The sequence below is a fragment of the Electrophorus electricus genome, chromosome 4, assembly GCF_013358815.1.
Source record: "Electrophorus electricus isolate fEleEle1 chromosome 4, fEleEle1.pri, whole genome shotgun sequence".
Lineage (NCBI taxonomy): Eukaryota > Metazoa > Chordata > Actinopteri > Gymnotiformes > Gymnotidae > Electrophorus > Electrophorus electricus.
The window spans coordinates 16,020,570-16,036,706 of NC_049538.1; the positions used below are offsets into that span (position 1 = coordinate 16,020,570).

Consider the following 16,137-nt stretch of genomic DNA (forward strand, 5'->3'; position numbering starts at 1 on the left):
GACTGTTTAATAGTTTTTTATATAGTCCTGTTCATGTAACTGTCCCGATCACTGTATCTATTCCTGTCTCAATTACTGTGCCAGTTGCTTTGTCCCGCTTTGTGTCAGTGCCTGTGCCCGTCAGTGTTTCTGTCCCTGTGTCTGTTGTCGTCCTGGTCCCTGTCTTTCTCCCCTCTGTCCTGCTCACGCTGGGCCACGTCGGGTCGCTCGGTGCTCCGGCCTCTCCATTTGGTGTTGGTTTCGGGGCCATAGCCTGATAGGCTGGCGCACCGGGAGTCGTGCCAGTCTGAAAGGGCTCTGTCACAGTATGGCCCTTCCTCCTATGCATCTCCCTGTGTGTGTGTCTGTTCATTCATCTGTATGGCCACGCCCTTCCTGTGTTTCACACCTGCTCCTCGTTGTATATTCTTAGTGCGCATGTATATATGTCTCGTGTTTAAATGTGAATGTTGTTGATGTCTGAACCCTGTTAGCCTGAGGGCCACGTAGTTGTCCTTGTTTTGTTTCAATAAACGTGTCATTGCGTTGTATATGACTCATCCCCGCATCCTACCCTGGCACCTCACGTTACACTTTTAGGTCCATTCAGTCCATTCATTGAGGACTCTCTCACAAGCTCACTCTATAACAGGAGGAATAGGAAGTGGACAGGCTCCTCATAACCTGCATTTGTGATGACAAACATGAAGGAGACAATCTTGAAAATGAAGTCATGATATAATCAGTCCCTCGGGAAACAGAAATATGCAAAGGCTCAGCTGGATGCGGGAAGTGCAGGATTTAACATTATATTAAAAACTCCCAACATGAGCATGACAAAGTGAAAAATGCCATGAAAAGCAACATCCTTGTTATCTTTCAGTGTCTATCCAACATCAGTTTTCCAATGCTAGTGTGATTGCACAAATAGCTGAACAAATTTTACAGTCTATATTCTGTTAATATTCCAGAGCCTACTCTCTGTAACAGATGATCTCCACAACATTCTGAAAAAAATAAACTGAAAATATGACCTAATAGTAGAATTCAAGGAAGCTGTAGAAGACACAATGAAAGGTGGGCCATAATGGTGGGCCATTTGCAGAGGTGTATGAGAAAACCAAAAATATTTATGATACCAACCAAGACTATCATTGTGGAAAAAGCAAAAATGTGTAAAGGACTATGTCACTAAAATGTCATTTGGCGCAAGCAATCAAAGTGGTGATAACTAAGTGAATGTAACTTATTATTCCCTTCCTTGGACAGATTGAAAAATGAGCTGAACCAGCATTTTACAACTGTCCACATTGAGTTCCTGAAAGATCATCCCTCCTCAGAGAACTTTCTATCAGACAATGACGTTAAATGGATAGCTGATCGATACAAAATTGAATTTGCAGTGTGTGACAAAGGCTAAGCAACTACACAAAGTGTCAAACCTGGGTTTTCCAAATGATAAACATGCTCTGACCACCAGACCAGAGTCAGATCACTCTTCTTCACACTACAATATATGAAATATATTAAATAAAATGAAATATATTAAATAAAATCCTAAGCGAATAATTGTTTTGCTATTTCCCTCCCTCCTTCACGGATCTATGTGGATGGGTTCTCTACAGATAGCCTTGCTTGCTTGCTTTCTTTCTTGTTAATGAGAGATGGATGGTGGAGATGACATAACTTAAGAAAAGTGGCTATATTTAGATTGTTGTGGTCTCACTTTAGTGGGCACCAGGAAGATGATACAAACATGAATATTAACCAGTTGTTGTAATGCAAGTAAGGAATAGATTCTGTTTTGCTGTAGTTTAATTTTCAGAGGATGGGCAACATGTGTTTACCTTACTTTCTTTCTTTGCTGTTTGGTCATTTTTATGATTGCTCTTGTTATTACCTTATTGTCCTTAATGTTTTAGCATTGTCCTATCTGGAATTGTGTTTTATTAGTTATCTTCAAAATAATTATGTTTTAGTTTGTTTTAAGTGTCCTTTCATATTTGGTCTTGTGGCTCAATTTGAGAAGAGTCCAATTAAACTATTATTTTAAAATGACTAGACTGTAACAATGGACTAGTGGAAGTGCAACCCACTTCACTTCAAGAAGAAGGTGCAATTACTTTCTTCTGTCATGTCTTCTCACAAACAATGCTGTAGCAATCAAAGAGATCATCAACAGATCGAATATTTCACGAGAGAATTATTAACCTTAATGAAAGCATATCAACTTTTAAGTCATGTTATATTGTTATTATCTAATGAAATAAAAGATATAGAACACTACAAAAACTCTGGCTGTCCCCCACTTGTTGCCATCTGGCTTATTCCAGAATACAGTGGTGAGAGCTGCATGTATTTCCCAATTTGGTCTTACATTTGCACTGTCAGCACTGTTGAGGGCAATGATGTGCCAAAAATATTGTGTTTAGTATATATTATGTCATTCATTTTTGTGGTTAATCTACAGCTTAAATGTTTAATTCTGAGTGCAATATTCTTTGATGTGATTTCTCTACCGGTCATTGTCATGCAGATGGCCAGAAGGTAATTAGGTCTGATCCTAAAAAATAAAGTAGCACTATAGAAATGTTGTAAACTTTGTAAATTAGTTTGTTAATGTCTGTGGATTGCATTTTTACAAACTATACCCATTACAAATTGTTATATATATTAATATTGGATAGTTTAAAAAAAATAGCCTCTCTCTTAATGGTAAAACAAATTTTTAGACTCTTTAGACTTGTCTTTGTTATTATCAGGTGCTTCATGGAATTAATGTTGAACAGAAGCTGAGAGCCATAGTCTAGGTATTTTTATGATCCCAATGATTTTTGTTTTGTATCTTGTTATTATTAAGACAATAAATACAGTACTATGCCTGAATCTGATGCTATTGTGTGGAGAAGCATGATTACATGTATTAGATCACAGACAGACACAGAGGGGTTACACATCTAACATGGATTTCTATAGTGGGTTCCCAAATGTTTTCAGGGCTATAGATGGAAATCATTTTCATGCTTATATTTCTCTCTGGTTGAAATGTTCTGGGTGTATTTTATAATAGTGCCTCCAAAATTGTGGATGATGTCTTTGAAGTGGGTGAAGTAGGTCATGATAAATCAACCAAAAATTATAGCACCCTACAATTTTAGCTTCCTTCATAATAAATCAGGCCCTTAGGCTTTGCTCTAGTGCATGGTAGAGCATGGTTTTTTAGATATTCTGAAAAGCTATGTGCAATATAAGCATTCTATATGATTAGCCCAGATGAACATTACATGGTTAGCTATGGCTGGTGTTTTGTGGCTCTGTACTCACTGACACATAGAGCGATTCCAAGGTAGGTAATTCCTGTAATAAATATGGCCAGCAAGGTGCCAATGGGAATAGCCCCTTGAGGGTCCTGTAATCATATACATATTCATATTATTAAAGCAGCCTGAGAGCAGGCAAAAGAGAGAACAGATCTGGCTTCTCCAACCTATGGTGCCTGCCCAGAAATCTAGCCCAAGGTCAACTGCTACAGAAGGCATAGTCAGTCACAAACACCCCTTTAGACACTACTAAGCACAGCCTACTGCAAGTTATTAGTGCACTTCTTAGTGCAGACTCACTAAGGTTTTTTTGCTATGGATTCCTTTAAAATGGGATTCATTCAGTTGTGGAATGTTTTCTGATGACAATTAATTTGGAGAATATTAAGGAATATATGTTTCTATCCTACCTTTAGGTCTCCAGAGATGTTGGCTCCTGCCAAGATGCCTGTTGCTGCAGGGAAGAAGATGGCAAAGACAGAGAAAAATGTCTCTCCATCTCGAAAGTTTGGGGTGAAGTTTTCTGCCATTATCGATGCTGCAGTGAAGACATTAAAACGTTTATATTGGTCTATAAACTGTATATTTATATATTTATTTACATTTATTTTGTTATTATTTAGCCACTTCTAAGGACAATCTTTACCTAAAAATAATTGTATATATGGTGTGTCAGAAAACTTGCACATGCAGGGAAATATGAAGCTCTAATCATTGATAGCAACAGTGTTTCTACAAAAACTTCAGTCACCTTGGTAACTATAGAAGCCTTTGGCACGCTTTTCTTCAGTGGCAGGGATTGCTGTGCCCACAAATACATTTGCTATGGCCAGCAAGAGAATCACTAGCAGTGCAATCTGAGCCTACAAAAATACAGTGAGAGAGACCTGTCAATGCACTTTTAATAGTACCCACTGAGGAGGAAAAAAAAAATACATATGTCAGTATTTTGTTATTATCAGATTCTTCAATTAATTAATGTTGAATATATTTTTATGGTGCATCTGAAAAGGAGGAATGAATACATCTAAAATGTTCACTGTAAAGTATTAAATCTTGAAATTGACATCTTAAACACACAAAATTCACATACAAGCACAACCATTATCCTTAAAAATAAATCTGAAAAATTGTGATTGTGCAGCAGGCATGTGCCACATGTGTGGACCTCACTTTGGCCTCCCACTCCATTCCAGCCACCGAGATCCCAAGCAGGAGCACCACAGTTATGCAGCCGACAATCCTGATATCATTCACTTCGTCTACCATGATGGCATCATTTACCTAAAAAACAAAATCACCACCAGCAGCACTGATACACTATCACCTGTTTATAGAATAAAGAATTATGTGTTCCTCTTTCTTATTCAACATATGAGAAGCTGAGGACTTTAATCCAGTGACTTAGAGCAGAAAAACACTGTAGTATAAGCGGTCCATAAACTGAGTATGACTACTATTCGAATCTTCAGTATAATCTGACTCAGCGTTCATACCATGCATGTAATTAAAAAAAGCTTTCAAACCTATACTCATAAGAAAAATCTTTATCAAAATAAAATGAGGAACAATACTGCTGTTTGAGAAATTGTACCTTGAGAAGATCCACCACAGTCTCAGAAAATCCTACGACATACATGGCTACAGCCACGGCATTGGCAAAAGCAAAGATCAGACCAATCGAACCTCCAAACTCAGGCCCCAAACTACGGGAGATTAGATAGTATGCCCCTCCTGGAGGTGCAACAGTACAGGAACAATTTAAATAAATCAACAATATGAAAATGCAAATTACATGATGAGACATATACATACCCACAAAGTGTTGTGCCTGTTAATGTGTGAGCATGCAAGTAATCCCTATCTTAGATCTCTTTGTGAGTGTCCTCAATATTGATGAATTTGTCTGTTTAGGTGTGTTTGCTTATACTTGCATACCTCCTCGGACTACACCATTTGTGCAGATAGCCGACATAGACAGACAGGTGAGAGTGGTCACCACCATACTTAGAATAATAATAATAATTCCAAGTCCTGAAACACAGAGAACAATATTAAACCCCACATTTTCATTCACAGTTGAGAAACAAAAATCCAGTTAAACTTGATGAAAATGGTAAACATAGATTCATACACAGATACTGTGTTATTGCCAGTGTTGGCCTTATCTTAGTTTTCAACCCCATTAACCCACAACACAAACTAAGGCCTCTGTAAACAGGCAAAGAAAACACACATTTAAGTAATTTTGAAAAATATTTGAAAAAAACATGAATACCATCAATTTCACAAAGACTGTATCTTATGGAGCATCTTCTACCCTTTATTGCTGCTGTTAAACATTTCTGTAACTACTCATATGCTTCTGGTGCTTTTCTTCTGGAATGCTAATCTATTCCTCATTTCCAGAGGCTTCCCGTTCACTGATATATTCTTTGGCTTCTGTGCTGCCACTGCTTTCAAGTTTATTAATCTTTAAATAAATAAATACATAAATGAATGAATGAATGAATGAATGAACTGTTTGAAGTTTGAAGTAAAGCAAGTTCGGAGTCGAGGAAAGAACAGCAGAGCCCCAATAGAAACAGAACTGGACAGGAGAAAGAATAGCTGAACATGTACAGCACTCTCCTTGTCTATTTTCATAAAGTTAATTACTCTATGGCTTTAGTATATTCAAATCACATGAAAAGGCTCAATGAAAGAGACTCATCATACATAATACTCATAATCTCTGTCTGCTCACTTAGTGCCAGTTGTATGTGAAGTGTGTGTGTCGGATTGGTATCGATCTCAGGCAACATTCAAACACAAGATATCATATCGGATCAGTACAGAAAAATTCGTATTGTGCCATCTCTAAGTAATATAAGGGTTCTTGTCAGCTGCTCCTGATAACTTATAAATGAAGCTGCCAACAATGTTTCTTGAAACATTTCTGTATCTTGGAAGTCTTATTGTATGTATTCCCTTATTGGTGAAATAATATTTGATAAAATATTTTTATCTTTTATTTGCCATGTTTGCTAGAACAAAGAAATACTTTACAGATTCATAGGTAGTGAAGCTAACAATAATTCTGAATAGTATTAGTAATTAATATGATAACACTAAAAATCATACTATTATCAATTTGGATGTCACACAATGAGTATGAATATAATTTTCTTCTAAACATTTTATGTCTCAGGGGGGTTGAAATTTTATTAACAACTGGTACATTTTTATTGCTGCATACATTATTTTTAGGTAATGCTATCATTTTAGCTACAATGATGGTCTGAGTTCTCTAGCCAGCAATAATGACCATTGTGAGACTCCTGATCTGCAGCTGTTAGTCACTTAGAGCTTTGGAATAATTAACCACAAGAGTGACCTCTCAACCTGCCATTAGGTATATACCACGAAACTAGTCAATGCCCTGCAGCAGTAGGCAGGCTGCCTATATCTGTCTGGTAGTGCAAAAGAATGCCTTTCTGAACCAATGGCCTCTGAAGTGCAACATGCATGCTGCTGCTAATAACTGCGTCCTCGCCACCTGAGGTGTGATTTCTCCCCTGCTGGCTGATCCTGCTCTGTCTTTCAGCCACCACTTTGACCACATGCTGAAGGACAGACGCTATAATTGCAGGGTTGGCATAAGCTGTTACAGGGAAGTTCTGTCCCTGAGACTGTGTTGATCTTGCCATATATTCATTATTTCCATAGCCAGAAATTATTTCAGGATAACTTGATACTATATACAATTGTATCAAGTAAAATTAAATTGACAAGTACAATTCAATATTAGTAACTACTAGAATCAGTTGCAGCATTCAGAGTTCATCATTTGATTATTTAAGGCATGGTGTACTGACAAACAGGAAATAAATAGGAAGTAAAATACTTTTATGAAAAACACTTTTCATTCTTGAAACTGAACTGAAAAGGTTTTGGGAGTTTGTTTTTTTTTTGGGGGGGGGGGGGGGGGGCTCCATTTATTTGACCAATGTCCCATATTACATTGCATGTTTTTTTAAACCCCTATTTTGAACAGTCATAAGAGTGGAGTTTCATTTCGAAATCTCTTCAGCTCTGCCCATGTGTCCCCCTGCTAAACCCAAAAAACTGTAGGTTACTTGCCCCACATCACTTTATTGTCCAGCACATGTAATGAAATGAGGTAAGCTCATCAGCAGAGCACAAGCATTAGTGTTCAATAGGTATTATTCATGGGACCATGATCAGGGCTTTCAACTTTCTATGAAAGGATATGGTAAGCATTGACAGTGAGAGGAACAAAATAGAAAGAACTAAAAAAAGAATGTAGTTGAAGAAAAATGTGGTGGAGAGTGTGTTTACCTGATCCTGCCTGCCCAAAGACCCAAGACAGACGAATAAAGAGCATCACGCCCCAGATGTTCAACATACACCTCACCTTTGGAGAAAATAACACCCATGATTCAGCCATGGCTCAAATATGGCCAAATGTTGGATGACACAGTTCTTCACTTTTGGTGAAATTAAGATCTGGTTTTGACCTAATGTGCGAGTGGGTAACACTAACCAGAACTCCTTTAATCCAGCCAAATTTAACGACCCCTCCATTGTCCTCTGGAGAAGCGATGGCCTCAAGATCATCATTCGGCAAGACATCGCTTCCCTCCCCATCATCCATTGTATCATGAACATCCAAATCTCCATTCTGACAGTAAATAAGCAAAGTTTAAATTGTAAAACATTTTCAGTGCCATTTAGAGCCTCAAAGGTGTGGTCCAATTACATGAATACTACTCTTGGCAAGACGAGGACAAATGCTTATGTGTAATTCATAAAACCAAGTGGTAACTGTTCATTTAGCAAGCACACTGCAAAGCCATACTGAGATACTTCCATACTCTCTGAATCAGCACCACTTTCAGGCTTCGTTTGTATTAATTATGGTACTAAGGGCAAATAGATCAATGCAATGTTCTATGGTTACTTATTAACTAAATGTTTCTCTATGGCTTTCACATTATAACTGTGGCAGGCATGTATAATGTGAAAGCCATTACGACTATGGCATTATAGCTATGAAAAGTATTGAGCTTAAGCATTTGGTCATTCAGCACCATTTATGTTGGTTAGGCAGAATGGTGGCTCCTCACAATATCCTCAAGAATACCACTTAAAACAGCAGAAAGGCAATTCCATCTACTTTGTCTATGCACAATATATGCAAGTTAATGTTAATTTATCAACATCTTCCCCTTGAATTTTGGCTGTGCAATTCACACTGGACCTCTCATTCTCTCACTATGCCTACATATTTATGTGATTTTTTTTTTTGTTCTTGTCGTTCCAATCAAAATTTTCTAGAATTACTTTTCTTGGCTGTTTTAGAATATATGTACAAAAAGCTTTGGAATATATCTACAAAAATATATTTGACTCAAACCATTACATTTGACTCAAACCATAGCATTCAGTGATCTCATTTCTGACAAAATTTATTCAGGCCTAACTTATTATATTTAGTTACCCTGTACTGTATGCATTGGTTCTATAGTTTTAACTGTAATAATCGTGTAGTAGAAATTTTCAGCTTACTTTGTATATTTTATAAGAAGAAAACTCTGAAACTTGATCCTTTAATAGCTGTTGTGCTGTGTCTGTCTGTCACTGACCTTCTCAAAGACCTCATGTAGCTCCTGCAGTGAGGGTCTGATAGCACGATGCCCACTCACACTCCCTGCATTACGGTAGAAGTCGATATTTGGTACACGGTCTAGTGTGTCATGGCCAAACGCACTAACAACTGATGGCCTGACTGACCGGTGATCTCCGTTACCATAACCATTACTAGAGAATGGTGTTTCTTCGTAGAGTGGAGGATCATCTTTAGACTTCTCAAATGCTGGGTTCTCCATCTGAAATCGTTTGGCAGGTCTTATAGTTGCTTGAGTTCAGTAGCAAAATGACTCTGATACAAAGTTCTGTTAATTCTGCAGCACTCCAAGTTCAGTTCAACAAGGCTGCAAAAAAGCACAGTCTAGAATTCTCAGTTCAACAAGGCTGCAAAAAGCCCACTCTGGTATTCTTAGCTCAAAAAGGCTCCAAAAACCTGGTCAAAAGTAATTTTTAGTTCTGGCTGAGATGTGTCTAATTGTTTCAGAAAGTGGTCTTATGTTGAACAATAACATGGTATTATATGACTTGGCTGCAGGTGCTTATATATCCTGTATCTTTCAGGGGCTCCAGGTGAGAGGCTATTGGTTCTACCTGCTGGCCTAAGTGCTTAAGCAAGGGGCACAGAAATGTCCTTGCTTCATCAAAGGAGACGCAGAACATGTGCTTAAAGTTTAACCTGGCCATAAATGGAAAGAGAAGATAATGAGTCTCTGAGCTGAAGAGAAAAACATTGATTATTAATAGCATTGTGTGAAGTTTGGCGGTTAGAGGAAGTTCATGATGACTTGAATTGCTTTATGATGCTGTATCTAACACTATTCTGCAGAATCATGAAACCAGAGTGGTTAAAATCACACGTGCATTTGGGCTAAAGACTTGATCAAGCTTTATTCTGGGTAAATTCCAGCTCTGCTGTTTTGAGTTTTCTTTACAACAGCATGATGGTTTCAGAGCTGAAATATGTCAGAATCAACCTGCATGTGCAGCACATTATTTTATTACAAATGTAAGAGAACTGATAATAAAATGATACATGTAGATAATATATAAACGTTAGTGGAAAGTAAATTAAATACTCACTTCAAACTATTTTGCTTTTGCACAATAAAAAAACAATGTTTTCTCACTGGAATGTTTTCTTACTGAAGTTAATGGTCCTGGAAACAGGTGTGGCTTTTGCACTGTAAGGTGTTGATCTGAGTCATGTGAACCTTCCCGATGGTAGTCGAGTTAATGTGAAGCCACTAATAATGGGAACATGCTCTGGGCATTTGCTTTTCACCCAGAGCTACACAGAACCTTTTCCTTATTGCTTGCTAGTGCAGGTCATCACTGAGAATCAACTGTGACCCTCTGGCTGACCTTGAGAAAGTACTGTACGGAAAACAAGTTGATAGCAATATGCCAAAGAGAAATTAATAGGAAATAGTGGTGGAATAATAATGCTGTTTGTTGTATATGAAATGGAGGATAGAGGTGTGTGTCAAAGCACAAAAATGGGTGAAAATCAAAATGCACATGGAGCTGTGTGGGAGAGAAGTCGAGGAAGTAGGAAGGAGAGAAAGCAGAAAGAAGCGAAAGAGAATTCCTCACAAGCATTTTAGGAACCTGGTCTGTTGCATCTCCCTCTTCTCCAGTACTGCTGTACTATTGGAGATGTGTGTGTACACATGCTTTTATGGAAGCAAATATCATCTACATAACAAGGACGACCTGACAATCTGGACGCTGTCTATGCATCTGTCAGTGTCTGATTTATTGAAGGTCAGAAATGTGGAAGCATCAAGTGGTCCCAATCAGTAATCCTAATCATAAAAAACCTTTTGTTTATTATTTATTAATTTATTATCTAAAATGCTGGTAACTTCGAAACCTAAAAAAGATTTCCTGTTAGGAAAATCCTGTTCCTGTCCAATTAGAAAAAAATAATGAGAGAAAGCATATATGTGCTTGTATAAATTAACATTGGGAATATATGCAGCTAGGTATGCACTTACCAAGAGCAATATGTAGGTCAGAGGAAAATTCAACAATGCCTCTTTGCCCTCATCTAGCTACTATATGAAAGAAATGGCTATTGGCACAGCCAAACACTATTATCTTAGTTACTGGAGCTGCTGTAGCTGTTTACAGGCATAGCTGTGCAGCCATCCCCATGACTCACCAAAAACTGTACATATAAGTAGATATCATGGCTCCACTCATCCACATCATTGTTTTGTGATGAAGCCCTCAATTGGCCAAATTAAAGATCAGCATGTTGTTGTTGTTTTTTTTGGCAGGGGGGCAGATTCTACCCAGAACAGGCAATAGACTTTATAATAGAACCCCACATACAGACAAATCTTTTGTTAAATTGGTTATATGAGTGATGTAAGAAGACTTGCTGAGTTCATTAATTATCTTGCATTTAGAATGTTCTCTTAGGCATGAAATAAATTTGCTACTGGTCCAGATCTGTCATGCACAGCTGTTCTGAGTAAATCTAAATAGTGTGTGTAATTAGTTTATCTGCTTCTGTGACGTTTTGAGGATAAGCAGGATGCAGGGACGAGGCACGATAACACACATATTCATTCTTCCGAACATGCAACGCTTACAACTTACTTAAACGCTATACACAACTCAAACACCAACAACATGCATTACAACACAGGAGACATATATACACTCAAGATGATTACAACTAACACAGAACAGGTGAGTGACACAAGAGGGTGTGGCAACAGAGACGAACACACACACACACACAAAGACGTTTGAGGGGGCGGGACCCTGACGTGACAGCTTCATTATCTTGAAAAAATATGAGTTAGAATATAAAAGTAAAATTGATAAATATTTACTTTTTACTCTGCTATTTGTGCAAGGCATTTTATATCCTGTCAGTATCTGTTTATCTGATCAACTTAGGCATGATGTGGCTCATTATATTATAATCTTCATATTTAGGGTGCAGCTGTGACCTAAGGGTTAGAGAAGGTTAGAGAAGCGTGCTTGGTACCAAAAGGGTGGTGGCTCAATCCCCTGAACCAGCAGTAACCATAGCACCTAACTAACCCCCAATTGCTCCTGTGCACCACAGTAGGTGGCTGCCCACTGCTCTGGGTATGTGTTTCCTCACTGCCCCTAGAGTGTGCTGTCCTAATTGGTGAAGTGCTGACTGGTATGTATGCATTCACTTGGGATGGATTAAGTGCATAGAGGAATTTTCCTAAGGAATTTCTTCTTCTATAACCTTCAAATAATTTGTATATAATTTTTAAATTCATAATGTTGATACTGAGAACTGCTATGCAGGGGAACATCTTCTGTTGCAATTCAACTCTATGCCTATTCTATAGTCCATGTCCCCCTTAAACACCTCCAGTTTTAGGAAACTTGTTTGGTCAAGCCATTTTAAAAAATATGATTTCATTTCAAATCACACATTATTTATATCAGCATAGTACAGCCCCACTATTTAGGTCTTTTTATATGTCTGATATACAGCCCATACAAATCTTAAGAGATAAGGGATACTATACTGTGCAGTCTCTCATTTTAGAGTTATTGTGGCATGACATTCTGATCCAGGGTATTGAATTGAGTGCCTCTGCACACTGTGTTGCTGGAAACTCCTGATTTAAAGGTGCACTTGCAGTTGCCAGTTGGAGGTTTGTCCCTTATGCAAGTTAATTACTTAGTTGGGGAAAGGTTGTTTATTCTCCATGAAGTGACTTCCAAACCCATTTTCTCTAATGGGGATAGTGCTACAGGTGACTTCCTTTTCCCAGCTTATGCTTTGACTCATGTACAGAGGAGAAAGCTTGACACAGTTAATTTTTTAATTAGGGATGATCCTTTCCATCATGTTTAGATTACTGGAAGTGAAGTTAAGAAGCCTATTCTGTCTGACCGTGTATCCACACATTTTGACGCACCTATTAATAGGCTGCAGGCCTCTGCAGCCCTCAGACCCTACTATAGCACTCTGTTCTGAGGCAGCTATGAATTTTACCTGTTAACCACGGCACTTATTTGTAGAGGATAATGATAAAATGGTCTACTTTAGCTCCAGCTGGTCATGATGAAGTTTATCAGATTGTTGTTCCTCTGCCGCTCAGACCTCAGGCAAAGTCTTAGCTCACAAGTCTTAGCTCACAGCCACAGCTGTTACTAAACCTGTTAAAATACTACACCATCTTCTCAGATATTTATTTTTGCGATTGGTAAAGTCTGGCATATCTCAGTATTGTTGCACATGTCAGCTGGTGGGGAAAACTATTCAGCTTTTCCAGCATATTCCACTCTATGCTGTTCAGATAATGAGTGAGCTATTTGAACATATCTTAATCAACTGTGCATTGCCTTTGCAAAGATTCACTGATGTGTGCTTTTACTAAGTTCCCCAAGGCCATGCCAATCCAAAGAACTTTGTTTTAGATGCTCTTTCCACTGTTCTACTGTTTTTGTGCTCAGAGGTTTGGTTTGGGGAATGGGGGTGTGTTTGCTTTGTGTGTGTTCTGTCCCTGTTCTGTGTCCAGGTTTTTGCAACTCTGATTCCATGTTCATTCCTGTTCATGTTTTAACTGTTTCTCTGTGAGTCTGATCCATGGACCAGTCTACCAATCCTGGTGCACCAATGTGATTCTGTCATCTTTGTGGGACAATAAATTGGTCTACAGATGTACAGTTCAAGCAGCCTAGACCTACCTTGAATTTTGATTGTTTGTATGTGATAGAGACATCATTCAGTACTGTTTATTCTTATTCTGTGATACTAAAATTTGCTCATAGCTCAAACTATGAGATTGGGTTAATGATTTTGTATTGTTGCTATTTCTATGTATATTGCCTTGAATATATATTGCTGTTTTTATATTCCACCATTTTATATTAGAATCACACCAGGTACAGGGTTGGTCGCATGTTGTGTTGGGAGTGGCTTTTGCATGTGTTTTGTGGGTAGTTACTTCATTAGTAGTTAGTAAAATGTTAGTACAATGTCTTTTTTTTTTCATTTTTGTTATGGCTAGGCTAGATAAGTCTAAGGAAGAAAAGCATCGAGACTATTCTCATGTCAAACTATTCTGTTTGACATGGCTAGATGCATGCTTATTGAGAGTACCTTACCCAAATAGTTATGAGTATATTCAGTACAGACGGCAGTAATGATCATAAATAGGTGTTACTGCAATAATACTAAGCAAACACCATACTTTGTATTGACATCAAAAAAGCCTAACATTTCTACGATGCAAAACAATGCATACAAACATGACTAGAAGTTAGACTCAAGGTGTGAGAAGGGTATCTTTCTTGGCTACAACAAAAATAACCCAACCGATAAGGTCTTCACCCCAGAAGTTCTTCTATAAAGAACAGACTTATGAAAAGTGTTGAAAAGAGCAGGCTAGAGCAGGACACATAGACAAAACAGGTAACAATTGCTGACTACAATGACTGCATTACTCAAGGGGAATGGTAAAACTCTACAAAATAACCAAACTGATGGTAATTTGTAAGTTATTGATGAAAGCCAGTGCAGACTGAAGGAAATCAAAATTTGGCAGGTAATAAAGATAATGCTCAGAATAATTTTAGTGTACACTGTCCTAGCAGACAGTGTAGGAAATCAGAATATTTGAATGACTATGTGTCAAACATAGACTGCGATGATTAGGTAGTGACCAATATTAACTGTTGTTACAGGATGACAAAAAGAGCACCTCAAACATTTACAGAAGCTGTAAAATCTGTCCAGTCCAACAAGTGGAAGGATGCCATGAAAGATGAGATGCATTCATTAAAAGAGAAAAATATTTCATTTTAACTATCTTACCCAAGTGTAAAAATGCAATGGGAGTGGGGGTGGGGGGTCGATGTGCCAAAAATAATCCTGAAGGTTCAGAGACGTACAAAGCAAGGTATGTAGCTTGAGATACAGTCAAGTAGCAGGAATTGACTACAAAGAAACAGCAAACATGAGAAGTATAAAGGTGTTGACGAAGTTAGCAGCACAAAATGATATGATGTTACATCAGACAGATGTGAAAACTGCAAATCTGCATGTTCCTATAGATTGTGAACTATACATGGAACAACCAAAAGGATTTGAGATTGAATCTGAGAAAAGTTGAAAATTAGCATAGAAAACTGATGAAATCATTCTATGGATTAAAGCAATCAGGTCATAACTGGAATAATATGCTAAATGATCACTTGTGTGAAAATGGATTCATGCAAGGTCTGGCTAACCATTGTATGTACATTAATGAAACTGAATGTGATAAAGTAATACTCATTAGATGGGTTGATGATTTGATAATAGTAGTAAGCAATGAAAAGGCAGATAGGAAAGAATATCGGAAAGAAATACTTACTGAGAAGTTCAAAATGAAAGATCTAGGGAAACTGAAACACTTTCTGAGTAATGATTTTGAACAAGGAGATGACTGTAAAGATGAACCAAAAGTGATACAGTATACTGAGAAACTCTTAGACAGCTTTAACATGACAGAATGCAAACTAAGAGTGACACCTTGTGACCAGAAGTTAAATTACAATGAAAATTGTTGGTCCCAGAAAATGTAGACAGTTAATTGCAAGTTTGATCTATGTATGTAAGAATTGTTGTCAGCAGACTATCACAGAATCCAAATCAAGTGATCAACAGTGGGTAATAGAAAAATACTTGAAAGGCATTATTGACTATGAGATGTGTTACAGAAAGTGCAAGGATAAGTTGAAGCTACAGGCCAATATTGATGCGAACTGAGCTGTAGATGGAGGGAATAGGCACAGCATGACCAGCTATTGTTTCAGGTTGATTTCATGGAAAGCAAATAAATAATCCACAGTTGCACTCTCTATATGTGAAGCTGTGTATATGGCTTTTACCACTACAGCACAATAGAGTATATGGCTCACTCAGTTACTAGATGGAATTGATAGTGAAACTCACCATGCACCAGGGAAAATCTACGAGGGCAATCAAGGTGCAATAGCTCTAGCAAAAGACCCTGTAAGTATCAGTGCTACGTTGAGTGATGGGAAAATTTCTTTGAAGTTGTGTCAGAATGAAGATTACATTACATGATGTATTACCCGATGTAGCAAGAATACTTAATTTTGTTTTTAGGTAGAAAATATCTATTTTCTATAGTTTCTATAAAGTATTTGATAGCTGACGAACTAAACAGTG

General features: G+C 37.7%; 1 protein-coding gene across 1 annotated transcript in view; it reads right to left on the reverse strand.

Annotated features, from left to right (window-relative positions):
• Positions 1 to 9,506, reverse strand: part of slc12a1 (solute carrier family 12 member 1) — a 38,621-nt gene extending 29,115 nt beyond the window's left edge. The window contains exons 1-9 of the mRNA XM_027009882.2: positions 8,948 to 9,506; positions 7,846 to 7,983; positions 7,641 to 7,716; positions 5,238 to 5,333; positions 4,894 to 5,033; positions 4,473 to 4,583; positions 4,051 to 4,162; positions 3,710 to 3,837; positions 3,304 to 3,388 (exon numbers count right to left, since the gene is read on the reverse strand). Of these exons, the coding sequence (XP_026865683.2) occupies positions 3,304 to 3,388; positions 3,710 to 3,837; positions 4,051 to 4,162; positions 4,473 to 4,583; positions 4,894 to 5,033; positions 5,238 to 5,333; positions 7,641 to 7,716; positions 7,846 to 7,983; positions 8,948 to 9,190 (1,129 nt within the window). The 5' untranslated portion in view covers positions 9,191 to 9,506. The remainder of the gene's footprint in view (positions 1 to 3,303; positions 3,389 to 3,709; positions 3,838 to 4,050; positions 4,163 to 4,472; positions 4,584 to 4,893; positions 5,034 to 5,237; positions 5,334 to 7,640; positions 7,717 to 7,845; positions 7,984 to 8,947) is intronic.
• Positions 9,507 to 16,137: the final 6,631 nt, after the last annotated feature.